The sequence below is a fragment of the Elephas maximus genome, chromosome 22, assembly GCF_024166365.1.
Source record: "Elephas maximus indicus isolate mEleMax1 chromosome 22, mEleMax1 primary haplotype, whole genome shotgun sequence".
Classification (NCBI taxonomy): Eukaryota; Metazoa; Chordata; class Mammalia; order Proboscidea; family Elephantidae; genus Elephas; species Elephas maximus.
The window spans coordinates 11259361-11285764 of NC_064840.1; the positions used below are offsets into that span (position 1 = coordinate 11259361).

General features: G+C 52.6%; 1 protein-coding gene across 3 annotated transcripts in view; it reads right to left on the reverse strand.

Moving 5' to 3' along the window:
- Positions 1-109: 109 nt before the first annotated feature.
- RASAL1 (RAS protein activator like 1) overlaps positions 110-26404 on the reverse strand; it is a 28447-nt gene continuing 2152 nt past the window's right edge. The window contains exons 2-21 of one of the 3 annotated variants that reach the window (XM_049866879.1): positions 24397-24453; positions 21951-22064; positions 21683-21744; positions 18429-18558; positions 16306-16387; positions 16088-16219; positions 14539-14627; positions 13864-13981; positions 13565-13718; positions 13176-13240; positions 12696-12808; positions 11179-11371; positions 8062-8202; positions 7331-7475; positions 5549-5721; positions 3704-3841; positions 3489-3624; positions 2186-2306; positions 1090-1166; positions 110-834 (exon numbers count right to left, since the gene is read on the reverse strand). In XM_049866879.1, coding sequence (XP_049722836.1) covers positions 695-834; positions 1090-1166; positions 2186-2306; positions 3489-3624; positions 3704-3841; positions 5549-5721; positions 7331-7475; positions 8062-8202; positions 11179-11371; positions 12696-12808; positions 13176-13240; positions 13565-13718; positions 13864-13981; positions 14539-14627; positions 16088-16219; positions 16306-16387; positions 18429-18558; positions 21683-21744; positions 21951-22064; positions 24397-24453 — 2380 coding nt within the window. In that variant the 3' untranslated portion in view covers positions 110-694. The remainder of the gene's footprint in view (positions 835-1089; positions 1167-2185; positions 2307-3488; positions 3625-3703; positions 3842-5548; positions 5722-7330; positions 7476-8061; positions 8203-11178; positions 11372-12695; positions 12809-13175; positions 13241-13564; positions 13719-13863; positions 13982-14538; positions 14628-16087; positions 16220-16305; positions 16388-18428; positions 18559-21682; positions 21745-21950; positions 22065-24396; positions 24454-26404) is intronic. The other 2 variants (XM_049866877.1, XM_049866878.1) reach the window with 2 other exon arrangements.

The window sequence follows — 26404 nt, forward strand, 5'->3', positions numbered from 1 at the left end:
AGGAATTTGCATCTTCATCAGTCACCCCCCCCCATGGGCTTTGAACCACGGTCTGAGAAACTCCTTCCTGGCTCCTGAGGCACCTTGGTGGAACACATTTTGAGAACCATACAACTAAATTCACTCCTCCTTCATTTTATAGAGGGTAAACTGAAGCTCAGAGAGGGGGAAGACAGCCTGCCCCAAGATTTCCCAGGCACACTGGACTCCTGCCTCAGTTTTTCCTGAGAGTGCCTGATTCTAAAAGCTTGTGGTTTGGGGTCCTTTCCCAAGGGCAAGGTGCAGGGAGTTACAGGGATTGGCGGACATGACGGCAGGAAGGGCTGAGCCCATTTAGTGTCCAGGGAAACATGGCCACACGGGCATAAGGAATTCAGGTACAGCTGTATCCAGCAGCTCAGAGCCAGGCTGGCCTTGTTGGTGTGATTAGAGGCCAGTCAGGTGAAGGAGAGTCTTCAGGCTCAGTCACATAACTCAGGTTCCTTATCCCATCCACTCCAGTCCACTTCAGTGCAAGGCTGCCCTCTGCCTGAGGGCTTTTGTGCACCTGGTTCCAGGTTCTGAGTCTAGGCACATCTCTGAGAGACTCCAAGCCACTGTATCAAGATGGTACAGGACAGGCCACCTGGACCAGAGTATGCTGGGGAGGGTCTGACAGCTCCTTGCTCCTCCTCCCTGGCTGGGCTCTGGCTTCTCAGGGTTCAAGGGGCCTGGAAGTTGCATGGTCCCGCTCCTGCTGCTGGAACTCCTCGTGGGCTCGATCCAGGTCTTCAAGCACGTCCAGCAGGCGGGCAGCTGACATTCTCTGCTGGGCCAGGATATCAGGACAGTCACCTGGGAGAGAGAGAGGAGGGCCGTGGTGACTCAGCCAGGCCAGGGTAGACCACCATAGCCTGGACCCAGTGGGTTATTTGCATGTGCCCTGATAATCCTAAAATAGGCCAGAGGTCCCAGGCCACACACAGATCCCCCACCCATGGTGGACTGGAAACAGGAGAGGGAGGGTGGGAGGGAGGGAGAAAGGGTGTGCTTGGCAAGTTGTGAGAGAGGAGAAGGTAGCAAAGAAAAGGGGCCTCCTTAACCCCTTACCTCCCTTGACACTGGGGCCCTTCCCTGTGTCGGCCCCCAGAGTTGTATCCACGTTAGAATCCTCCAGGAATTTCATCCTGGAAGTTGAGAGGGAGAAAGACAAGGACTGGTTTTGAATCCTGCTCCCTACCTCAGGAATTGTCTGCTGGTTGCAGGAGAGATTACAGGTGTTTCCTCCCCCTCCTCCTCATTGTCTTCCTTGTTATCATCTTCTCAGCAAACATTGAGAGTGTCAGACACTGTTCTAAGCCCTTTAATTATCACAACAACCCTATTAGCTCCATTATACAAATTGAGCACTGAGACAGAGAGGTAAAGTAACTTGCCTAAGGTCACACAACATAACAGCAATGGTGCTGGGTGCCCTCGAGCAGATTCCAACTCACAGCAACCCACTGTGACCCCATGTGACAGAGTAGAACTGCTGCAGAGGGTTTTCTTGGCTGTAATCTTTACAGGAGCAGATGGTCAGGTCTTTCTCTCACAGAGCCTCTGGGTGGATTTGAACCACCAACCTTTCGGTTAGAAGCTGAGTGCTTAACCATTGCACCGCCATTTATTAAAAGCTAACTATGTGTGGATGGGCACCTATGAAGTGCTTTACCTGTATTAGTTCATTTGATCCTCAGGACAGTCTTATGAGGTAAGTACTAAGCTTATCCCCATTTCCCAGTAAGGAAAATGAAGTAGGGAATACTTAATGTCAACTTGTCCAAGATCATGCAGCCAGTAAGTAAGTGGCTGGGTCAGAATTTGAACCCAGGCAAGCCAGTTTCACTGAACAATGGTGATCCAGAGGCCAGGAAGGGGGAAAGACATGTCCAAGGTCATATAGCAAGCTCAGGAGATCAGGACTTTGTGTGAACTGTGGCCCTGTCTCTGGAGCCCTGGGTATGATTAAGCTCCCAGGATCCAGCTCCGTGCTAGGGCCAGGTCAAGGAGGTTTCCAAGCCTTGCCTTTGTGGACACCCAGTGCTTGCCCTGTACCTGGCCCCCCAGAGGCTCATGGAAAGAATGAATAAGTGAATGTGGGGGCCAGAGTAGGCAGTTGGCCCAGCTGGTCATAGGGTGATGTGAGTCAGGTGAGGGCACTCACCTGAGCTGGTCCCGCCCCAGAAGCAGCTGCCGATACACCGTCTGGGTCTCTGCATCAGGATCCAGAGGGTCACTCCAGTCCCCCAGGGTGACAGCTGAGTGTGTGCGGCTGCAGCCAGCGGCTGAGGGGGACATAGCATGGTCGGTGACTCCCCCTTCCCTCCCAGATGCCTCCATGGCCAGGTCAACTGCCAAGCCCTGCTCCTTCTGCCTCTAAAATCTTTCTCCAAACCTACTGCTTCCCTGAAGCTCCCATCACCTTGTCCCTGGACTCCAGCCATAGCCTCACCCCTCACCATCCACCTCCCACATTCTAGGCTCCTGCCACCCAGAACCTTTTCAGCCCTCCAGCCCACTCCATCTCACCTCCATGCCTTTGCTCACTCTGTCTGCTCTGCCAGAAAGACTCCTCCCTATCCCATCCCTGGCTCCAATTTTACTGCTTAGCTCCTACTCTTCTCTGGTCACATTTGAGCAGCACCTTCTCCAGGAAGCCCTCCTTGATCCCTCACCCTGGGACTGGCTCAGAGGCACCCTCTGGAGTCTCAAAGGCCTCTTCCTAGCACTTATGACACTGTATTATAATTGTCTGGTTATGCACTCATCTCCCTTAAAAACAGGCATGATGTCTGTCTGCCACTAAATGCCTGGCATATACCCACCCACTGCCGTCGAGTTGATTCTGACTCATAGTGACCCTATAGGACAGAGTAGAACTGCCTCATAGAGTTGCCAAGGAGCGCCTAGTGGATTCGAACTGCTGATCTCTTGGTTAGCAGCCATAGCACTTAACCACTACACACCACCAGGGTTTCCCTGGCATATAGTAGGTACTTAAAAATTATCTCACACTGAATGAACACTTGCTACGGGCCAAGCAGTGTTTTAAGGTTTATCACATATGAACTCATTTAATCCTCAGAACAACCCTATGAGGTAAGCAATCTTACCCAGTGCTGTGGAGTCGCTTCTGACTCACAGCAACCCTATAGGCACAGTAGAATTGCCCCATAGGGTTTCCAAGCATGTAAATCTTTATAGAAGCAGACTGCCAAGTCTTTTCTCCCATGGAGCTCCTGGATGGATTCGAACCGCTGATCTTTTGGCTAGCAGCCGAGCTCTTTAACCACTGTGCCACCAGGGTTCCTTAAATACTTTTAGCAACCCCATTTCACAGTTGTGGAGACTGAGGCATAGAGGTCAAGTAACTTCCCCCAAGCTGCACTGCTAGCCCAGGCCCGAGGCGGGCGCCCGCTGATTGACAGGTGGGGAGGCGGAGCCTGAAGCCCGCCCCGCCTCCTCACCTGAGCTCTCGGCCTGGAGGCAGCAGGTCCAGCGTGCGCTGCGGAAGGCACCCGGGTGGCAGGCGGCAAGCTTGTCTGGGTTGTGGGCACTGGCCTTGCGGAGGGCCGACAGCCATTGGTTCAGTTCGCTCACGTTCTATAGGAAATGGGGGGCGTCAGGGGATAGGGTGGGGCCCCAGGAAAGCCCCCCAAGCCCCATCTTTCCGGCGCCTCACCTTACACTGGAGGTAGGTGGTGTGCAGTGGCCCCGCGCCGTCCTGCGTCACCACCTGCATCACGTGGGGCAGCTGGAAGGCGCTCTCATCCACACGCTCCACGGCGCGAATGTGCGACACCGGGATGGAGGAGCGCTTCTGGGAAAGAGGACAGTCACTGCCGGGCGGGCTGGGGACTGGAGCCCAGGGTCAGCTTTCTGGGCTGTGTATCAGGGGGTACCCCCGAGGGTGGGACACTCAACTCGGCCTGTTTATGCTGTGTGAGCGTGTCCACTGACTGTCCATATCTGAGTCCCTCTGAGCAGGTGACAACTTCTCTGGGCATCAGTTTCCTCTTCTTTAATAACAGTAATGGTGATGATGATGATAATATTGTAGATACGGGCCCTCAAGTCGATTCGGACTCATAGCAACCCTATGTGACAAAGTATGACTGCCCTAGGGTATAATCTTTATGGGAGCAGATTGCCAGGTCTTTTCTCCCATGGAGCTGCTGAGTGGGTTGGAACCTCCAACCTTTTGGTTAGCAGCCAAGTACTTAACCACTGTGTCACCAGGGCTGCATAATGATAATACTGGCTACCACTTACATGGAGCTCAGGATGCCCTTCTAAGTGCTTTGTATTTGTCAATGCAAGTCATCATCCTAACAAACCTCAGAGGTTCAGTCTGTTACTTTCCCCAGTTTGCAGATAAGGAAACAGGCACAAGAGGATAAATGACTCTTCCAAGGTCACACAGCTGGTACGTGGTGGAGCCGGAATTGGCACCTAGGGAGTAGACTTCTAGAAGTTGTTGTTAGAGGTGCCATTGAGTAGATTTTGACTCACAGAGACCCCATGTGACAGAGTACAATTGCTCCATAGGGTTTTCTAGGCTGTCTGCTCGCATAAAAATTTTAAATACCAAAAAACCAAACCCACTGCCGTTGAGCCGATTCCTACCCAAAGCGACCTCATAGGGTTTCCAAGGCTGTACGTCTCTACAGAAGCAGACTGCCACATCTTTCTCCCTCAGAGCCAAGGATGGTTTCAAACTGCTGAACTTTCGGTTAGCAGTTGATTGCTTTAACCACTGCACCACCTTGAAAACCCTATAGGGCAGTTCTACTCTGTCACATGGGATTGCTGTGAGTCTAAATCAACTCGACGGCACCCAACAATGACAATCTTTATGGAAGCTGATTTCCAGATCTTTCTCCCGTGGACTCACTGGGTAGGTTAGAACAGCCAACCTTTCTGTTAGCAGCCCAGCGCTTAACCATTGTGCCACCAGGGATAATAAGGGTGTGCACTGTCTGCAATGTCTGCCATTACAGTTTATGAATGTGCATCTATAGGGATGGGTGCCAACCCTGAACACCAGCCTCACGGGAACAGTATATGGCAGTGAGTCGGCACTCAGTAAAGGTTTGCAGAATGAATAAATGAATGCAGGCCTGGAAATGTGTCTGCCCAGCTGGGCATGTCCCGCAAGTGAGCCCCTCAGGTTTCAGGTGAGTCTACGTAGCGTGTGGGTATAAATCTGGGTGGGGACATGTGAGGGTGGTCAAGCAGTGCCGTGCCCTGTGTGTGCCCCCACAAGGGAGGGCATGTCTGGGTCTCTCCACGCACATTCGGATGCGTGGTCAGCATGTGTAGCTGTATGCCTGCTCCTGTCCTGTGTCTACAGTTGCCCCAAGCTGTGAGCAGAGCCTAGCCTGAGAGCTGGGAGTTCCTAAGTTGCTGGGGGGCCTTAAGCAAACCCTTGGGTGTGCTCTGGGCTTCAGTTTCCTCCTAGGTACAAAGAGGAGCTCTATGAGGGGGGCTGCCACTGGAAACCCCTTCACTGTGGGCTGGGCCCCACCTGCCACTCAGGAGTCTTGGAGTAGGACAGCGTCTCCCCGCTGAGCCAGAAGTAGCGCTTCTTGAAGGCGAAACGTGTTGCCAGGCTGGCAGGCTCCTCCTTGCGCTTCAGCAGGTAGCCTTCTCGAATGGTCACTGAGGGCGGGACCAGGGCCCTGGCTGAGCCCCCAGCCTCTGGGAAATGGGGAGGGGAAAAGTCAGCCCTCCCTATCCAGGGTCCACCTGCCCCACCAGCAGACCCAGTGCCCCCATAGATGAGCTTGTTTCTCTGCCCCCTGGAGGATGAACATGATGGCCTTTGACCTCCACTTGCTCCAAAAAGAATTGAGGCCCAGGGTAGGGGCCTGGAATTTGCAGTCGGTGGTGCAGGCAGCCAGCAGGGAGAGCCACACCCCGTGGAGCCCAGTCCTGGGAAGGTCCTGGATCTCTCCACCCCCAAGGAGCAGGACACAGACCCCTCCCTACTGCCACAAAGACCCCACCATGCCACGACCAGGGCTCCACATTTCAGTAGGCGGCTCCTGTATGACTTGAATTCAACTGTGTCATAACTTGGACCCTGCATGGTGACATGGACTCAACCCCATCTCTGCATAAAACCCTCCATTGCTCCTTTTCACTCCAAGTAAAAGCCAAAATTCTTACAGTGGTCTCCAAAACCTTACATGGTCTGGGCCCTCCTCTTCCCCTCTCCCCCCATTTACTCTTCACTTGGCCTTCTCACTGTTGTCCCTACCTCAGGGCCTTTGCACTTTCTGTTCCCTCTGCCTGGAACACTCTCCCCCAGGATCCTCATGACTCATCTCTGTCCTCCTCCAGGTCTTTACTCTGATGTCACCTCCCCAAGGCCATTCCTGTTCAGCCTATCTAGAATTTTTGCCTGCCACCTCCATCCTTAGACGCGAGGATGGCAAGACTATGTCTCAAATACTTTGGACATGTTATCAAGAGGATATCAGTCCCTGGAGTAGGACATCATGCTTGGTAAAGTAGAGGGCCAGGGAAAAAGAAGAAGACCCTCAGTGAGATGGATTGACACAGTGGCTACAACAATGGGCTCAAGCATAGCAACAATTGTGAGGATGGCGCAGGACCAGGCAGTGTTTCGTTCTGTTGTGCATAGGGTCACTATGAGTTGGAATCAACTCAATGGCACCTAACAACAGCAACCACCTCCACCCATGTGCTCCCTAGCCCCCTTCCCTGCTTTATTTTTTATCCTTAGCATTTATAATTTACTTATCTGTCTTGTTTACAGCCTGTGGCCAGCTAGAGTGAAGCTTGCATTAGGGCAGGATTTTCTTCTGTCTTGCTCATTACCGCATCTCCAGCACCAGAGGTGGTGCCTGTGACGTTGTTGTTGTGTGCCATTGAGTTGATTCCGACTCATTGCAATGCCATAGGACAGAGTAGAACTGCCCCATAGAGTTTCCAAGGCTGTAATCTTTACAGAAGCAGACTGCCACATCGTTCTCCCGTGGAGCAGCTGGTGGGTTTGAACTGCCAGCCTTTCAGTTCGCGGCCTAATGCTTTACCACTGCCCCACCAGGATATTTATTGATTGAATGCACTCTGTGCCATGGTCCCACCCACATCCCCTCATTGGCTGGAATGGCCTGAAGGGTGGGACCTGGACCCTATCCATCTCCAGGACCTAGCATAGTAAAATACCAGGAAATGTTAGCTGGATCCACATTCTCAGTGCTGGGGAGGGGAGGGTGTAAGGCAGGTCCTGAGGGCCCAGCAGGTGACTAGCCCAGTGTGGCAGGGCCCGGGAACTCACCCCCCTCCCCTTCCACGTCCACCAGCCGGTCCAGGAAGTCTCTCACGCCCAAGATACTCTGCAGCAGGAAGGGATGTAGGGGGGCCATCCACAGCTCCTTGCCCTGGCCCAGCTGCTGGCCCAGGTTCCCAATGCTCTGCACAGCCTGGAGCAGAGAGGCAGGAGATGCCAGAGTCAAGGCCACTGTGGGGGGGGGGCAGGTAGAGGGCAAGAGAGGGGAAGCCCCCCGTGGACCCCAAACACAGTCCCAGAGTCCTGACTTCCAAACCATTGCTTGACAGAGAAGACCCATCGCAGAGCCTGTATTAGGAAATCTGTTGCCCCCTTCACCTTTTGCAGTCTTCACCTGTTGTCCTTACCCTATCACTCCCCACAGGCCTAGATCTCCCCACCCAGTACTGCCCAATCCTACCATGCATACTCTGGAGCCCAAAGAATCTCAAGATGTTACCACATTGTAAACGATGAGCTAATTCACACTAAAGTGTAAAGGACTGCTAGCCTGCTTCCCACTTTCCTCCTTAACAGGTAGGGACTTCATTCAAAAGAGGAGATTGAAGAGCTTAATGACTGCCTTCACACTCAGAGTGGAATGCTAATTAGTGGTGCTTCACACTTGGGTTTCTCTGGGTCTCAGGTGGGTCTTCTGAGTGTCTGGCCTCTCAGCTTTTTTCCTACCATGCTTTCCCCTGGCTGAGAGCTTTGGGGATGGGGATCTCTACTCCAGACACCTTGGCGAGGAGCACCAGCGAGCGACTGGTTTGGGGGTCTGCGTGCTGGTCCCGGAGGTCAAACAGCTTCGGAGTGAGGATGGCAGGTGCAAAGAATCGCAGGAAGAGGAAGCCGCTAATGGCCAGGTACTTCACGTCCTGCTGGAAGAAGTGGCAGGTGAGGGGGGGGCCCCATTGCCCATTTCCCAGCTAGGGAAACTGAGGCAGCAGGGCCTAGAGATTGGTGGTGCAAGGGAAGTGGGACGTAGACCATCAAGAAGTTCAGCCAAGGACCAGATGTGTGGACTTGGAAATCTCTTTTCCTCTTTATGCCTCAGTTTCTCCACCTGCAAAATGGAAGGCCAAGACCGGACCTGCACATTCAGATTTAGCCAATGGTCCTCAGAGTTGGCTTTGTGACAGGCACTGTCCTAAGGGCACAGGCTTATGAGGAAGGCACCATCATTAGTCCCACTTTACAAATAAGGAAGCAGAAGCTCACAGATGTCAAGTGACTGACCCAAGGTCACAGAGCTGATGAGTGGAGGAGGATTCAAACCCATATCTGTATAACCTACGGTAATAACAGCAACAGGCTAGGCACTTCTCCATACATGTGTTCATTTAATACTCAGCCTAGGAGGGATTACCATCCCCATTTTACAAAGGAGGCAACTGAGGACCAGAGAAGGAAGGTCACTTACCCAAGGTCATAAGTGGCAGAGCCAGAATTTGAACTCAGGCAGGATTTGAACTCTACTGTTAACCATGCTCCACTGCCATTGAACGCCAGCTACTGTGGAGTGCTCACTCACTGCGGGCCAGGAGCTAAGCTTAAACTGTCACATTTAACCCTCAAATAACTCTGTGGGGTAGGTCTTGTCATCCACATTGTACAGACGAGGAAACTGAGGCTAAGTAGTGAAACCAGTTCAGACAGCTCCAGAACTCATCCCATGTGCCCTCTTCAGCCCCAGGCCTCTGCCCCTTACAAACTGTAAAGTCTGGTGGCCCTCCGTGTGAGGCGGGTTCCCTCAGCTCTAGCACTAAAGGCTCCGGGAGAGGGTGTGCCTTCATCCTGGGTGCATCTGGATCCCCCAATACCAGCTCCGCACCCACCTCTCACACTCACCAGCTATATTTAGCCCGAGGCTGTGCTCCTGTGTTTTTTTAGGGGTGGTATTCACACATGAGACAGTACCTTCCTCTCGGTGTGGCCCAGCTCCCTGGGGCACCTCAGCCTTGACAACAAGCCCTGCCAGGAGCTGGGCCCCAGAGCTGCCCAGATGGAGGGTCTCTGTCTCCCGACATTCCCCCAGGCTCCCCTCGAATCCTGAGCTGCCCCCAAGGTGACCACCCCCTCCCCAGCCAGGTTCCAGTGTAAATTTAGCCTTTGACATCAGCTTCGTCCTTTCTTGAGGGGAAAAACAGGTGTCAGAGCATCAGAGAGGGGCTCCCTTGGGTTCCTCTGATCCCACCCACCCTCGTGGGCCTCAGAAAGTCCCTGCTCCCTGCCTAAGGCCACTGCCCACCTTGAGGCCAAGAACTGGGGGGGGGGCACTGGCGTGTCCCTGATACTGGCTCTCTCGCAAGGGCTGGGCTGTCTGGGGAGCTGCCCCCTTGGCGTCCCTCCTTCCAGCCACAGCTCTGCCCCACTTAGCACCTCTGCCAGCAGCTCAGGTGAGACCCCAGCAAAGTGGGGTGTCAATCAAGCCATGTCCCAGTTTAGAGCCCAGAGTGCACTCCTTGAGCAGAAGGAGGGGCTGAGGGGAGGGAGGGCTGAGGGGAAAGACATTCAGCCCGGAGTCTGGAGACCTAGGTCTAAATTCGCAACCCTTGGCCCAGGCTCTTTGCCTTTCCGGGCCTTGGGTTCCCCATCTAAAAGGAAGTGGGGAGCAATGTGGTGTAAATAACGGCTCTAGGATTGGGCCATTCCAGCTTCACCGTTCAGCAGGTTAGATCCCGGCGCGCATTTCTGCTACATCAGGGCTGTGTAAGAGTTAGTCTTCATCTTCCCCAATGTCATTTGTCCATAAGGACAATGGCAGCACCTCGGAGGCTGTGCTGAGCATTAAGCCAGGAGGTCTCAAACTGGTGGCCGCTGGGCCAGTCCAACCACAAATGTGTAATGACTGGCCCAAGATGGGTTTTTTTTAAAGGTGAATTAGTGCCAACATTTAAAAAAATTGAGAGTCCCCACATAAAATCCAGAATTTTGGCTTAAAAAAAAAAAAAAAACTCAGCTCTGGCAATATGAGACCATCTTGCTACCTGGTGGTGCAGTGGTTAAAAGCTACAGCTGCTAATCAAAAGGGCAACAATTTGAAACCACCAACTGCTCCCTGGAAACCCATGAGGCAGCTCTACTCTGTCCTGTAGATCCACTATGAGTCAGAATCGACTCGATAGCAATGGACTCTTTTTTTCTTCTTTTTGAATTCCTACGTGGTAATAATAGCCTGGAGCTGCCCCCTTTAGATAAACTGTGAGTACTGCAGTTTGCCACAGTCCTCACCACTCCCTACTGCCCCACATCTCGCCTGCTTCATTCATTTACCTCACCTGCCTGAAACCCACAGCTTCTGCGTTTTCAGCTTTGGTGTCAGGGACTTATTTTTCAATTTTATTTTTGGTGTCTCGTCCTGACTGAGCACCTACAATGTGCCAGATCTGTGTGGCTGGCTGTCTGTGTCTCTCTCTCTCAATAACAGCCGGAATTTAAGAAGCACTTACTTTGTGCCAGACTGTATTATTTGGTGGTTATGAGCAAGACTCAGAGCCAACCTGTCTGGGTTCCTAATCCAGCGCCACCGCTTTCCAGAGCTGTGACTTTACCTCTCTGGGCCTCTGTGAAATGGGCCTCGTAGGGTGGATGGAGGCAGTAATAAATGTGTAAACCACTCAGAACAAGGTCTGGCCACAGTAAGGGCTACAACCAGTGTTAGTTGTTTTCGTTGTTGTTTTTATTACTGCTGCCAGCAACGCTGTCCCGCTTCTGTTGGAAGAGTGCTTTAGCAGAGACAGCCTAGGTTCTGGTCCCACCTCTGCCTCTCCGTGCGACCCTGGACAAGTCACTGCCCCTCCTCAGCCTCAGTCTTCCCACCTGCCCAATGGGAGCACCTGGCCCACCATACCTACCTCGTGCTCCGCCTGGGGGAAGTGCTCCTCCACGCGCCGGCGCAGCTGCTTAAAGGCCAGGCGCATGGCGGGCGGACAGCGCTCCACAGAGCCCACAATGGCGTCCATGATGGGTCCCAAGTAGCCAGTCAGCAGCCCCAGGCTGGTCTCCCTCACATGCTCCTCTGAGGACGTGCCCTTGAAGGAAATCCGCCTGGAGGAGCAAGTGGGGCAGCTCATCCTTAGAGCACAGCATCTGTCTGTGCAACCTCGGGCTTCTTGTTCTTCCTCAAACACGCTGAAATCATTCCCACCTCAGAGCCTTTGCACATGCTGTTCCCTCTGCCTGGAACACTCTTACCCACACATTCGGCTTAAGTGTCTCCTCCTCGAGGAGGCTGTCCTACCCCATTGCTCATCATCACAGACCCTGGGTCATTGCATTTCCACTATGGACATGCCAAACCCATCCTCCAACCTCAGGGCCTTTGCACTTGCTCTTTCCTCTGCCTCTAACACTGTCCCACCAGGTCTTCCCATGACTCCCTCCTTCACCTCCTTCAAGTCCTTGCTCAAATGTCCCCCTCTCTTGGAGGCTGTCTGTAGGACCCCATTCCCGCCTGCTGGCACTTCCCACCCCTTCCCTGTTTTATTTCCTCTAGTCTGCTGGTCGTCTCCAATACCCTTCTCCTTTAGTTTATTATCTGTCTTTCCCAAGAAGGGGTGTGTGTGTCCATTTGCTCCAATGTATCCTCATTGTTCAGCCCAGTGCCTGGCACACAGCAGCTGCTCAAGTGTTTTGTTGAATGGAGGACGGAATAGCACTTTTCTTCCTGCAGTTATCTTCCTCCCTTCTCTAGCTACAGGTTTAGTGTCTGTCTTGTTCACCTGCAGATTGCACACTCCAGGGGAGCAAAGCATGGAGTCAGCTAGCTAACCCCTGGATGAACTGCCTTCTGGAAATTGATCCGGGGTCAGTTGGTCTTGATTATTTGATCCAAAAGGCAACCCAAATGGGTTAAGTAGCCTGATTGGTCCCATTTAACAGATGAGGGAACTGAGGTTCAGAGAAGTTACCTTGCAAATGAATGGCAGAGTTGAGATTACAACTCAGGATGGCAACAATAAGAGAATAATAAAACCATCGCCACCATAATAAAGATAATACTTCTGGGGTGCTTACCGTGTGCTGGGCTTTGCATGTATAACATTTAATTCTTACACTGGTTCATGAGCCCCATAACAACCCATGAGGTCAATGTCATGAACTTATGTTTCAGATGAAATAACAGGCATGAAAGGTAAGAGGCAGAGCTGGGATTTGAACCCAGGGAGGTGGGTTTCAGATTCCTGCCCTTAACCACTACACTACACAGCCTAAGGGACCACATGCTCACTTTCAAGACTCTGAGGTTGTCTGTGAACTCCTGGATAGCTGTCCCCCTAGCGTGGGGTGACAGTTGGCTCTGCCCACTTATCAAGGCTCAGGGGCACAGGGGCCTGAAGGAGGGTTGGGGCCCCCCTTAAGCTTTGCTCACCGGGTACGGCCCAGCTCCATTTTGCATGGGTCCAGCTCCATGTACTTCTTCTCCTCAAAGATGCGGTTCACCACTGGCTTCAGGACCTCGTGCAGGTAGGGCATGCCCACGAGCTAGGGGCAGGGAGCACCGCACGGGGCAAGGCTGAGGGTGTGGCCGGGGCATGCTCATGAGCTGGGAGCGGGGTGGGGGCATGCAGGGAGCAGCTCAAGACAAGGCTCAGCACATCCAAGAACTGGGGCAGGGGACACCCTCCAGGGCACACGAGGCAAGGCTGGGGGGCATCAGGTGGGGTACAACCAAGGGCTGGGCAGGGCTACTATGGGAGGCACAGCCCACGGCAAGGCCAGGCACCAGCCACCAACACTCCAGCCCAGCCACCCAGTGCCACCTGAGGCTGGCCAAGCCCTGTGTCCAGCTAAGCACCAGGAAGGGTGTCCTCTCCAGAAGCGGCCCCACGGCCCTGCCAGCCCTTCTCACCTTCATAAACTGTTCCATCGACTTGGATGCCAGCGAGTTAGAACGGAACAGAGTATTGGGGTCGGCTGAGAGGACAGGGGGGAAGGACTGCTGGGGTATGGGGGGCTGGACCCAGCTCACCCCAGCCGTCCAAGGTGGAAGTCATGATTCTTCCCAGCTCAGGATCAGGGAGACCCATACAGTCAACCCTTTTCATGGTGCAGAAGCCCAGACAGGATAAGTGAGTTGCCCAAGGTCACACAACTCACAAATAGCAAAACCAGGGTCTGAGCCCAGGACTGAGCTCCCAAGCTGGTTGCAGGTGCACACAGCAGGGACCCTCACACACAGGGACCCTCCTGCAGGCCCAGCCTTCTGGAGTAGTGTCTGGGAGTCCAGGGGCAACTCACTGGTCCGAGCCACCTCGCGCCGGGTGAGATAGTCCAGGAAGGGCCCGGCCAGGCCCCGGCCGAGAAAGAGCTTCACCAACTTGGTGGCAAGGTCCTGGCGGCAGTCCCCCAAGGTTAGCTCCTCCAGGATAGCCAAGGGACTAGCAGCATCCTCCTGGGTGGGGGCGAGAGGTGGGAGATGTGGTCTGAGGCCCTGGGGCTTCAATGCAGAAGAGCCCAGGTGGGGTTCCCTGAAGCAGGGAGGCCATAATCCCGACACCCCCACATCCCCAGCAGAACCATGTGCCTGGTGCACCCACCTCCGCCGGCCTCAGCACAGACTCCATCAGCATCTCCACTAGCGGCTGGTAGTACGGGGAGGGCAGGACACGATCCTCGGTCAGGCGCACCTTCAGCCGCAGAGCCCCCAGGAGCCCCCTGCCAGGGCCAGGTCACAGGTGAAGGAGCATAAGGATGTATGGCCAGGTGTGCAGGTGTGAACACAGATAAGGATATTTGCATGGATGTGGGCAAAATGGAGGAGGTATGAATAGGTATAAGCAGAAAATCAGCTGTGAGCAGGTATCAACAGGCGTGAACGGGCAAGGACAAATGTGCAGACCATATAGTTTGCGTAGGTGTGACCAGCGTGGAAAGATGTGGCCAGCATAAACAAGTGTGTACAGGAATGGTCAGTGTGAACAGGTATGGGCAGTGTAGTCAGTTGTGGATAGTGTGGACGGGTGTAGACAGGTGTGGATAGTGAGAACCCAGTAATGTGAAATGACATGTTTTTACATGAATAGGTGAGCGGGTGTAAGGTGAACTCCTTTGGATATACATAAGCCCAAATCGAGTGGCATTCAACAAACATTTGTTGAATGAATGCATGCATGCATGAATGAATGAAGTGACATGGTGATAGTGTGTGGGCTGGCTGGGCACAGTGCCCCGTATAGTTCCAGCCTGACCCCCTCCCTGGGCCCCATATTTACCCAACATCCTCTTCAGCTCTGGGAAACGGCAGGAGGCGGAACCAGCCATTGGGTGGGTTCTGCTGCAGGACCTGGGGAGGGAACTCCACCTGTGGGGCACATGGGCCCTCAGCTGAGCCATGCCCTGTCCAACCCAGACCTCCCGCCTCCAGCGTGGAAAAGGAGCTCAGACAGATCACCCAAGGAGGGCAGCCTGGCCTGCCAGGGGCCCCCTCTACCCCCACCATCTCCCACTGACACAGCATCAATTCCCCTGTTCTTGCCCCAGCCCCCAGTTATTTTCTCCTGCTAGGGGCTCAGAGAGGTGGAGAGACTGGCTCAAGGTCACACAGCTGCTAGAGACAGAGCCAGGACTCAAACATGGCTGGATTGGGTATCTTTTCAGTTCTGTTTGGGGACACATATTACATCCGTCAAAAGCCTTAAGATAAGCCAGAAGGTCCCTGAGCCCTCTCTTGCCCCCTCTCTTTTTTAAATAACAGCTTTATTGAGAGAGAATTCACGTACCATACAATTCACCTATTTGAAGTGTACAATTCAGTGGTTTCTAGGATAGTCACGGAGTTGTGAAACCATCGCCACTAATATGAGAACATTTTCATCACCTCCCACACCACAAAATCCCGAGCCAATTAGCGGGCACGTTCCATTGTATGGGAAGACCACTTTTTGGGTATCCATTCCTCAGTTGATGGGCATTTCGGTTGTTTCCACTTTTCGGCTACTATGAATTAATGCTGCTATAAACGTTTGAATACAACTTTTTGGGGAAACATATGTTTCCAACTCTCTTGGGTGCATACCTAGAAGTGGGCTGGGTCATATGGTAAATCTATATTTAACCTTCTGAGGAACTGCCAGACTGTTTTCCAAAGCAGCTGCACCATTTTAAAATCCTACCAGCAACGCATGACTGAGTCTGTCTTTGATTTGCTCTAAACCTGCCTCCTTTAAAAATTTTTACAAAAATGACAGCCCTGAGTATACAGCCATTTTCACACCCACTATTCCTGTGAAGGCAGCAGCAATCACAGCCATTTAACAGATGGGAAAGCTGAGGCTCCAGGAGGAAGGCCTTGAATCAGAGAGACTTGAACTCAGATCCCAGTTCTGTCATTTCTTAGTCATGTGACCTTGGGCAAGCTATTTGATTTCTCTGAACCTCGGTTTCCTTATCTGTAAAATGGTGATAACAACAGTCCCAGCTTCATAGGGCTGTCTGAGGGTTAAGTCAAATGAGGTCCTGCTGGAGAAGCACAAGGCATGTGCGCGGTTGTCCTGGCTGTTCTCTCCCCAGAATGAGAATCTGGGCTCACCCTGTGACCTTGGGTAAGTCCCTACCCCTTTGAGAGCCTCAGTCTCCTCACCTAAACAGTGAGGCAATGGAATGCTATCACCCAGGCCGGGCCAGTTCTGGGCTCCTGGAGAACCTGAGGAGGCAGCCTCCACATCTGCCCATCCCAGCCCCAGAAGGCTCAGCCTATCTCCCCCTTCCTTCCGCTTGGGGGCACTGGGGAGCCACAGAGGGTGTCGGGAACAGGGCGCTCACCATGCCCAAGAAGTCATTCTTGCCCACCATGTCCCAGTCCCAGAGCTCCACCCGCAGCGGGGACGGTGCTCCTGGCAGTTCCTGCAGCTTCAGCACCTCGTCCCAGTAAGGGAAGCGGGTCTTCTTGATTGTCTGGGGAGGAGTGGGTGGTCTCTGAGGGACAGCACTGGTGCCGCGACACCCCTCCCCTTCCTGGCTCCCCTCCTCCCTCCACTTACTGAGGTATCCAAGCTCTGGCTGCCCCAAAACACACGTGCAAATGGGTCAGACGTGCCAGTGATGTCACGGGGGGCCAGGTCCCTGGGGACAGATGGGGAAAGGGGTGAGGGGAGACAGGACTCTCAGGAACCAAGATTAAGTTGGTTGGGGGGGTGGGCTTCAGGGTAGATCATTCAAATGCCACTGGTTTCCAAGGTAATGACCTGCTCCACTGCAGGGGGCCAGCAAGGGGCACCCGTCATCATGTCCACCCAGACCCGGTATCTTCTTGTTGCCTCACACCTACCCTATGAGGAGGCACTAGTATGACCCTATTTTCCACATGAGGAAACTGAGGCACGGAAAAGTCAAGTCCTGCATCATGAAATCAAGGTGCAGTTGGGGAGCAGGGAGCCTCAGTTTCCCTGGAGCTCCTGGATAGGAGACTGGATGCCAGGCTGGGTCACCCTGAGAAAAATCACATCACTTCTCTAAACCTCAGTTTGCCTCATCTGTAAAATGGGAGTAATAACAGACCAAGCTTTTAGGGCCAAAGATTAAATAAGATGAGGTGTGTAAAGGGCTTAGCATAGCACCTGGCAGATAGCAGTGCTCAGCTCAGTCATTCATTCAACAAACATGTTCCTACACCCTGCCTAGGGCTCAAGCAAGGGCATGAGGCAGGAACCCCTGACTCTGGTTTCCATAACAATCCAAAAGACCCACCCCAGTCAGTCTCCCCCACTCCTCTTTCCTGAGGTCCCCCAAATCCAAGGACACCCCCTTCCCCAGGCTGCTTGCTTCCTCTTCCTGCTCCTCTCCCACCGCTCCTTGGCATCCAGAGCCTTCTTTGGTTTCCTAGGAGCCAGCCCAGTTGCTAGGCGACAGCCATCAGTCCCTCTCCTGCTTGCAAGGATGCGGCACAGCCTTGTGGCTGGGGAGGGGGCCATGACCACAGAGCAGACAGAGAGTGCCTGCCCCATCCTGAGCCTCTTCACCTGTCCCCTGCCTCCTTGGCTCTCCCTAATCCAGACTCCAGGGAGCCCCAGCTGGGGCCCAAGCTAGGAGCAGAAATCTGGAGATGATGGGAAAGGCACAGAGAGGGCAAGGAAGGGTTTTAAGGTCACACAGCAAGCTAGAAATATAGGTCCTCCCCTCCCTGGGTGACGGTTGTCCTAAAAGTGGGATCAGGGGAGTGAGGTGGGAAAATAAGGCAGAAAGACAGGAAGGGGAAATGAGAGGGAAAAAAGAAGGCATTTAAGGGGGTAGACTGATAGGCGAACTGAGGAGGAAAGGAGCGGATTGCAGAGCAGTGAGTGGGCCAGAGGGAAGATGGATATCCCATGAGCTGGTACCCCTGAAGGGGACATCTGTGGATTTTGTTGGCTCTGTATCCCTCCTCCTTCTGAGTTTTCTTTGGGGCAGTACCTACCCCTTCCCCACTCCCAGACCCCCTGACTTAGGTGAACTGACCCCACCCTCCACTCCGGGAATAGATTCATGACTCAGGCCTAACCTATTAGAGTCCATGTGATTGGTTCAGAGATGACCATGCACCCCAGACTGAGCCAATAAGAATTAGTCCCCAGGACATTGGTTAGAAATAGAAGGTATTTTTTAGTTGGAGCTGCTAAATTGGTAGGATGCCAGCTTGGGTCTGCTGGGCATCTTTGCCCCCCAACTGAGGAAAGGCTGCCTAAGAATGAAACTAACACAGAGGACAGCAGAGCCAAAAGACAGAAACAAATTGCTGATGTCACTGTTCAAGCACCTGGATCCAGCCATGCCTAAAGCACATGTCAGTCATTTGAGCAAATCAATTAGCTCTTCTGCTGAAGTCAGTATGAACTGGGTTTTTGTCACTTCCGATTTGATTAGTATACCTCCACACTCATCTATCTGGCCATCCTAAATGTCTGGCCTGTTGTTGCCGGTCAGTGGGGATCCAATAAGGAGTTCTGCTTGTGTTCTGTCCCCAGGAACTGGCAACCGATGATGTTGGAGCTGTTTGCTCACACAGGGATCCTGGTTGTGAGCCCAGAAGTGCCCCTGGAGTAAGGAGGTCCTAAAAGCAAGGGTAGCTGTGGGAACCCAGGAGATACCTGCTCATTCTCCAATATGCACTTCCCCCTTGTGACCATACCTGGCCTGGAGCACATGGCAGTGGAGGCAACGGCCCTTCACATCCTCCAGCAACTGCACCGACAGGCGGATCTCACCCTGCACCTCCGCATCCGGGTCCACACGGCTCAGGTTGATCCAGCTGTCGATCCCTGGCAGGCATTGTTGTTGTTGGGTGCCATCGAGTTGATTTTCCACTCATAGCAACCCCATGTGACAAAGTAGAACTGCCCCATAGGGTTTTCTATTTTTTTAATGTTTACAGGTGCAGATCACCAGGTCTTTTGTCTCGCAGAACCGCTGGTGGGTTTAAACTGCCGACCTTTCATTTAACAGCCAAGCACTTAACCGTTGTACCACCAGTGCTCCTTTGGCAGGCATAACCAAAAAAAACCCAAACCCATTGCCGTTGAGTCAGTCCTCACTCATGAGAACCCTGTAGGACAGAGTAGAGCTGCCCCACAGGGTTTCCGAGGCTGTAAATCTTCATGAAAGCAGATTGCCACATCTTTCTCCCGCAGACTGGCTGGTGGGTTCAAACCGCCGACCTTTCGATTAGCAGCTGAGCTCTTTAACCACTGTACCACCAAAGCTCATTGGCAGGCATAGGCACCAACATTTATTAAGCACCTACCATGTGACTAGGCATTGTATTAACTTTAAAAGTTCAATTAAAATTAAAAATGTATTAAGTCACTGACTTCTCATATCAACCTTCTAAAGTAGGGACTAAAATTATGTCCATTTGCAGATGAGAAGAATGAGGCACCCGGAGGGAAGAGCCGTGTCCGTGATCCCCCAGCTAGTAATGGCAGAGGTGGAATTTGAACACGGGCAGTATAACCCCAGGGCCCATGATATAGTGGTACAGATCACACTCTTCAGCCTGCCATATAAAGTCTGGTTCACACCTGCCTCCAGAAGAGAATCCATAGAAATGCACCTTACTGTCTTTGCCTAAGCACCGTTAAGGACCAACTCATATTCCCCTTCCTCCGGGAAGCCCTCCTTGACCACTTCAGCCCTCACCGCCCTCTCCTCCACATCCACTGCCACGCCCCACATACCCTCACCCCCACATTTCTGTCGCAGTCTGTCAAAGTCTTGTTTAAAAAATAAAAAGCACCCAACACAGTTGCAGACACACACACAGTTTCCTCCTTTTCTTGTTTCCTGTTCTATGTGAATGTGTTTTCTTTTGCAATGAGTTCCTTGAAGCCTCAGGCCTCACACTTCATTCATCTAACTCCGCCCCCTTGGGTGGATGTTCAAGGCACATTGCAGCTCAGTGGGCAGGTTAGGAACACAGACTTTTGGAGGTGGACACAACCTGGACTCAAGTCCCACCTCTGCACTGTCTAGTCATGTGACCTAGGGCAGTCACCTCACCTCTCTAAACTTTGCTTCCCATCCACTGTAAGGTAATTCGAGTGCATACCTCACTGGGGTATTGCAAGGACTAAATGTAAAGCACTTAGCATTGTGCCTAGCCCATAGTTACCAAAAGCCCCTTGCCGAGGAGTCAATTCTGACTCATAGCGACCCTCTAGGGCAGAGTAGAACTGCCCCATAGGGTTTCCAAGGCTGTAAATCTTCATGGAAGCAGACTACCAGATCTTTCTCCCACAGAGCGGCTGCTGGGTTCAAACCACTGACCTTTCAGTTAGTAGCCAAGCACTTAACCATTGCGCCACCAGGGCTCCTAGCATGTAGTAAGTCCGCATTAAATAGGAGCAATGATTATGAAGAGGATTAGCACACAGTAGGTCTCAACTAACTCCCACTGAAGAAAAAGCTAGATTATCCCATAAACGGTGTCGGGACAACTAGTAACTATCTAGACAAAAAATAATAAAATTCAATCCCTACTCTATCCCTTATGTCTGGATAAATTCCATATGGATCAAAGATTTCAATGCAAAAAATGAAACAAAATGTTGCTAGAAGAAATCATGTTAAAAAAAATTGACTACTGAAGAAGAAAAAAATTTATACATGGAAAAAATATAATAAGCAAAGTCAAAATGTAAGGCAAGAGAGAAAATCCATTTGCAGCTAATATCACAAAGTGTTTATTTCCCTAATATGTAAAGAGCTCCTACAAATCAATAAGAAAAGGCAAGCAACCCAATGAGGAAAAATGCACATACAATATGAATCGACAATAGGCAGAAAAGAAAATAAAGTGACTTTTAAATATATTAAAAGACTTTCAACCTTACTCAAAGAGAAGTGCAAAATAAACCTATACTCAAAGGCGATTTTTCACCTATCAGATACAAGATTAAAAATTTTGATAATTGTTGGCAAGAGCGCAGGTGGGTAAATTGGTACCTCCTCTCAGGGAGAGTAAATTACAAACGTGCAAATGCGGGCCGTCTTTAATCCAGCAAATTCACTTCTTGGAATTTATCTGCTGTAACTTGCATATGTGTGAAATCACGTTGTACAAGACTATTCATTACAGCATTGTTTGAACTAGAAAAAGATTGTAGGCAATGCAAGTGCCCATCAGTAAGGAGCTAGGCAAATAAATGATGGTACGTCCACATGCAGCCAAAGAATGAGGAAGCTCAATATGGAAAGATCTCCAAGATACATGGTTAAGTGAAAACGCAAGAAACAACAGTGAATGTAATAGGCTACTTACTATTCATATAAACAGGAAAAAACAAAACATATAGCACAGTGTTAAGAGCACAGACTCTGGAACTAAACAAAACAACCATGGTTCAAATCCGAGTCCAACCACTTAATAACGTGTGATCTTGGGCAAGTCATTTAAGCCTCTGTGCCTCAGTTTGTTCACCTGTAAAGTGGGGATAATAAGCGCACCTACCTCACAGGGTTATTATGATAATCGCATGAGTGGATACGTGCAAAGCACTTAGAAAGCGTTCAGCATAAAGTAAGCACCATATAAGTCTTTGCTCTTATTGTTATTTGCTTGCATATACATATTTAAAATATCTCTAGAAGGATGTACAAAAAAAAAAAACCGGCGACACTTGGGAGAGGAACGGAGTAGCTGGGGTGAGAAGGAGAGTTTCACCAATTATTGAACCTTTTGACTATTGAACAATATAAATGAATCAACTGCCCAATAAATGAACTAAATTGAAAATTAAAAGCATAAACAACAGCAGAAGTCATTCTCTACTGAAGCTCTGTGCTTCCCTGTGACACTTCCTGTGCCCCTACAGATGCCCGGTTGGCCTCCGGCACAGCCACTCTCTCCTCCCTCTGCCTGGCGGGGAGCTGGAGTCCCACACCTACCTCGGGGGTCGGCAGTAATCGCCTCCCTGCTCAGCGAGATCTTGCCAATGATGTCATCATGCCTGCAAAAGGGCCGACAGGTAAGGGCTCTAGTCGGGGACCCCTGCCCCACCATGCAGACCCCGGGGCTGGGGTGTGGATAGTGGGGTAGGCATCAAGGGCTGGGTGGTGGGCACTTGGCTGCAGGGTGTGACCCTGAGTCCTGCCTCCCCTCAGGGACCCAGTCTTGGGCCTCCAACACACACAGCCCCCTGCCCCAGTCACACACCCGACAGTGTCCTCGTCCAGCACGTAGAAGGCCAGGTGGTGGAAGTCCAGGGGCAGGTGCACCGTGTACTCCTCGCCCCAGAAGGGGTTCAGGCTCCGCCAGATGGTTGCTGTCCTGTAAGACGGGGTGCAGGGGCTGGGGGCCCTCAGACCACACAGGAACACACATGGGGACCCAGACACTCACACACACACATAGGACCTAGACACTCACACTCACACACACACGGGCAAGGACAAGGACTTCATGAGCACAGACACCCAGGACCTAGATCCATATCCACCCAGGGACACACAAACACACGCTCATGAACCCAGAGACACACACACAGACACTCACATATTCACATACTCAGAGACTAAAACACACACCCTCAAACACACACACAGCTAATCACATATGCACACCCGGGGGCCCCAATACACACCTAAGAGCCCAGACACACGCACAGAAACAAAAAAACACACATTTTGCCATAGACACAAAGAGACACATTCACACATGCATAGGCATACATAGGCATCCTCAGAAATTTCTAGAAACATACATACAGACATGCACAGACACACCCAGAGAAAACAGACACATTCACACAAAGAGACAACAGAGACAAAAGAAATACCCAGAAAATGGAGACACACACAGACCCATAGACACACTCCCATTCACACTCACATGCAGAGATGTAGATACACAGAGATTCAGGTGTACACGTACACAGAATTTCACAGATAAACACACACATATAAGCACATACACATACACAATTCCATTCATTCCTTCACTCATTCATTCCTCCACTCTGGGAACACTCACCCTCACTGTGTGAGTGTGCTGGGCTCTGGGGAGTCAGAGGATGGGACAGGTCCCTGCCCCACAGAGCCCCTCATGGGGCAGGTGCTCTCTGGACTTATGATACAGTGGTAGGAGCTGTGTGATGGGTTCCCTCAGTGGTAGCTGATTGGGTCTAGGGGTGGGAATAGGGAGGGGGATCAGGGAAGGCTTCCTGCAAGAGGTACTCAGGCAAAGCAGGGAGGGAAGATGAGGGCAAGCATTCCACGTGGCAGGAATAGCATGTGCAAAGGCCCTGAGGCAGGAATGAGCTTGGTGAGTTTGAGGAACAGGAAGGGGAAGGGGAGTATAAGGGGCTAGGAGACCCTGAGAGCACTCAGGGCCTTGGAGCACATGACAAGGTAAGTCAGGACCTCAGAAGAATTAGGGCCCCAAACCATCCAGGATCTACACACAGGCACACACAGGCACACACACACACACACACACACACACAGCATCTCCACCCCAACTCCCCTGTAGAAACACTTCCTTTACCCAAAGGGAACAAAGAACCTACTTGGCCCACTGAAGACACGCCCAAATGTCTGGCTGCAAAATTTGGTTCCTGCATCTGCCACTCCCTTCCTCCTCCCATTCACCACACTCCCCCCAACAAAGAGTGTGCACATGCCCCCACACACACACCCTGCCCTTGCACCCAGCCCATAGGCACCACCACCAGGTATACCCTCATAGCTTCTTTCCAAACACCCTCTTCCCCCACCCGGACCTTTTCCTAGCTGTGAATCTGGGAGGCTCCTCACAGCCCAGAGAGGGAGAGACAGCAGCCTGGGGTCACACAGAAATTCAAGCTGCAGGTTTGGAGACTGTGTCATGGAGTGTGGGCACAAAGAGAACAACAGGGGACCCCTGCCCCCCACAAGCTCCTCGTTCCCAGCTCCCGTCCCATCTGGACCAGAACCAGCGCCAGAAGCATCCTGAATCCTGTTGTCTCCATAGGAACCGGGGCCTTAGCCACCCCCCTTCAAGGCCTGTGGGGGCGGAGAGCTGTCCCTCGGCCTGCGGGGGTGGGAGCCGAGCACAGCCCAGCCTGATGCCCCCCCAACCCTCACTCACACTCCAGACATTCGCGCATCCTCACATGTTCACACCAGCAGCGACCATGTGCCCAAATAAGCAGGCTTCGGTGCACACATGTGTGTATGGGGCAGCCATGTGTGTACACACACTCACACTGGTATACCCACAGGGACACACACATGGTCACAGGTATTCCCACCAACACTCACACACTCACGCTCACACTCGCACACACCCGGGTGCCCGCAGTACCCAGATGGCTCAGAACCAGGCAGCCCAGCCAAGCGTGAGCTGCCTGCCCCCAGGGAGGCCACTGTGGTACAGGCTGGCAGCTGCTGAGTCAACTCCAGGGAGCCAGCAGGGACATCGTGGGGTCCAGAGGGGGAGGACGCCTGGCCGGCTGATGGGGCCAGAGCAGGACAGGAGGTGGCAGCCCTGCTGTTCAGCCCCAGAGAAGCTAGGGCACAAAGCATCCTCTTTCAGACCTGCTAGCCCCCCATAAGCATTGCTCTCCCCTGCTCCTCTTTTAAATGTGTTCCCCTCTCTCCAGGCCTGTGTCCCCACTCCTCACCTGGCCACCACTTCATCATCCACCTTCACTATGCAGTAGGGGTCACTGCTCCCAGACCTGCGGAAGGGAGGGGTTTGGAGGGGGATGTTGAGAGGGCAGCCGTGGGTGGGGTCCTAATCTACCTTCGCTATACAGATAGGGGAGATTGAAGCCCAGAGAGGGGAGGGGACTTGCTCAGGGTCACACAGCACACGCAGGTGAGAGGCAGAGCCCCAGGGGACCAGCAGAAGATGTCATGGCTGCACAACCCACCCATCGTGTGCCTGACCCACCACAAACGGCCTCTCTGGTCTTCCATGCATCAAAATGGAATGTGGAGGCAGACAGCCCAGAGTCCTGACCCTGGAAGCCCAAAGGTCAAGAGCATGTGCTTGGGAGTCATCCTTGGCCTCGCCACCCGCTAGCTTAACCTGCCTTAACTGGCATCCTCTGGGGTAAGCGTTGCCCTCCCCAGCTTTCACTTCAGTGGGAGTTTCCCTGGGGACAGGATCAGTGAGTTGCTCTCTGTCAGAAGGGATGGACCTTGGCTGACCCTCTCACTGCAGGCACAGACCAGGTGATCCAGACCTCAAAGCTCAACCAACAGGAGACATGACCTGCATTGCCTGGAGTAGCCAGTGCACCACCACATCCTCTATCCCCCCTTCATAATAATAGTTACCAGCAAACCCCAAGCCTCTGTATCCTCTAACCCCCCTTCATAATAAGAGTTACCAGCAGACCCCAAGCTATCTACTCCAGCCCCTCACCTCCTGCCCCTGCCCCATTCCATGGGCCTCGTCTGTGTTCCACCAAGCTCAGTCCAGCCTCAGGGCCTTTGCGCATGCTATTCCCTCTGCCAGGGACTCTTGATCCTCATCTTGTCACAGCCTGTTCCTTCCTGTCATTCCAATCTCTGCCGAAAAGCCACCTCCTCAGAGACGCCTCCCCTGACTACCACTGCCCTGTCTAAAGTTTGTCTCCACTCCCCCCAACTTCCAGACTGTTAGCTTCTTGGGGTAGGACCTGCCTTGGTCTCTGCTGTCTCCCCCTGTCCCCTCACTGCCCAGCATGTAATAGTAGGCCCTCCAGAGATAGTCTGAACCAATGAATGTGTTGTGCTTTCCCAGGGGGCTCAGAGAAGTGAAGACACTTGTCACACAAGGAGTAATGGAAGAGCCAGGATTCAGACCCGGCTCTGTGAGGCTTAGAGCCCATGCTCTTAACCAATGCTCCCTCTGCCTATCACCCTCCCCTCCCCTTGGCCCTCTCCCTCCATGCCCCAGCCCCCATCTCTCTACCTCCGCCACAGGTCCCCAAACTCAAACGCCTCAGGAATTCCAGGGAAGAGTCACATTGGCACCAAGAGCCTTGTATGCTAGTGAGCACTGCCCTGTGCCTCAGTTGCGCCTCTGGATTCCTTCCCTTAGCCCTCTCTGGCTGCCGCCCCAAAGCCTCTGGCTCAGGTACTAACTCTGAGCCCATCAGACTGGATGATGTTGTGTCTCCGTGTCCCTCTCTGGGTTTCATCTCTGAACCCCCTTCTGTGTAGTGCTCCTTGGCTGTCCCATTCCTCAGTTTCCCCAGCTGCAGATGGGGGGGGCAGATTGGCTGGGATTGCACTAGCAAAGGGCTGGTGGACACGCCCCTCCCGCCGATGGAGCCTGACCGCTGGGCCTCTCATGGGAGCCAAGCTCCAGACGTCAGCTCCAAGGCTGTGACGCATAAGGGCCTTATCAGGTGCCCATCAGGTATGGGCAATGGTGGCAGGGGGGCCGCCTCCTCCAGACCTTTGCTCTCTCCAGACCCTTGGCTTCTCTCCCACGGCCTGTGCCCCAGCCCAAGCGTGGGAAAGCAGGCCCCTCAGCCATCGCCTGCCCAGTCTGGTTTGTGCACTGGAAGTAGTCAGGGTTCAAGTCCCAGTGGGTGACCTTAGGCAAACAGCTTTGCCTCTCTGGGCCTCAGGTTTCCCGATTGTGAAGTGGAGACGCGAATAGGTCCATAGGAAATGTTAAGCACGAGACTTAGC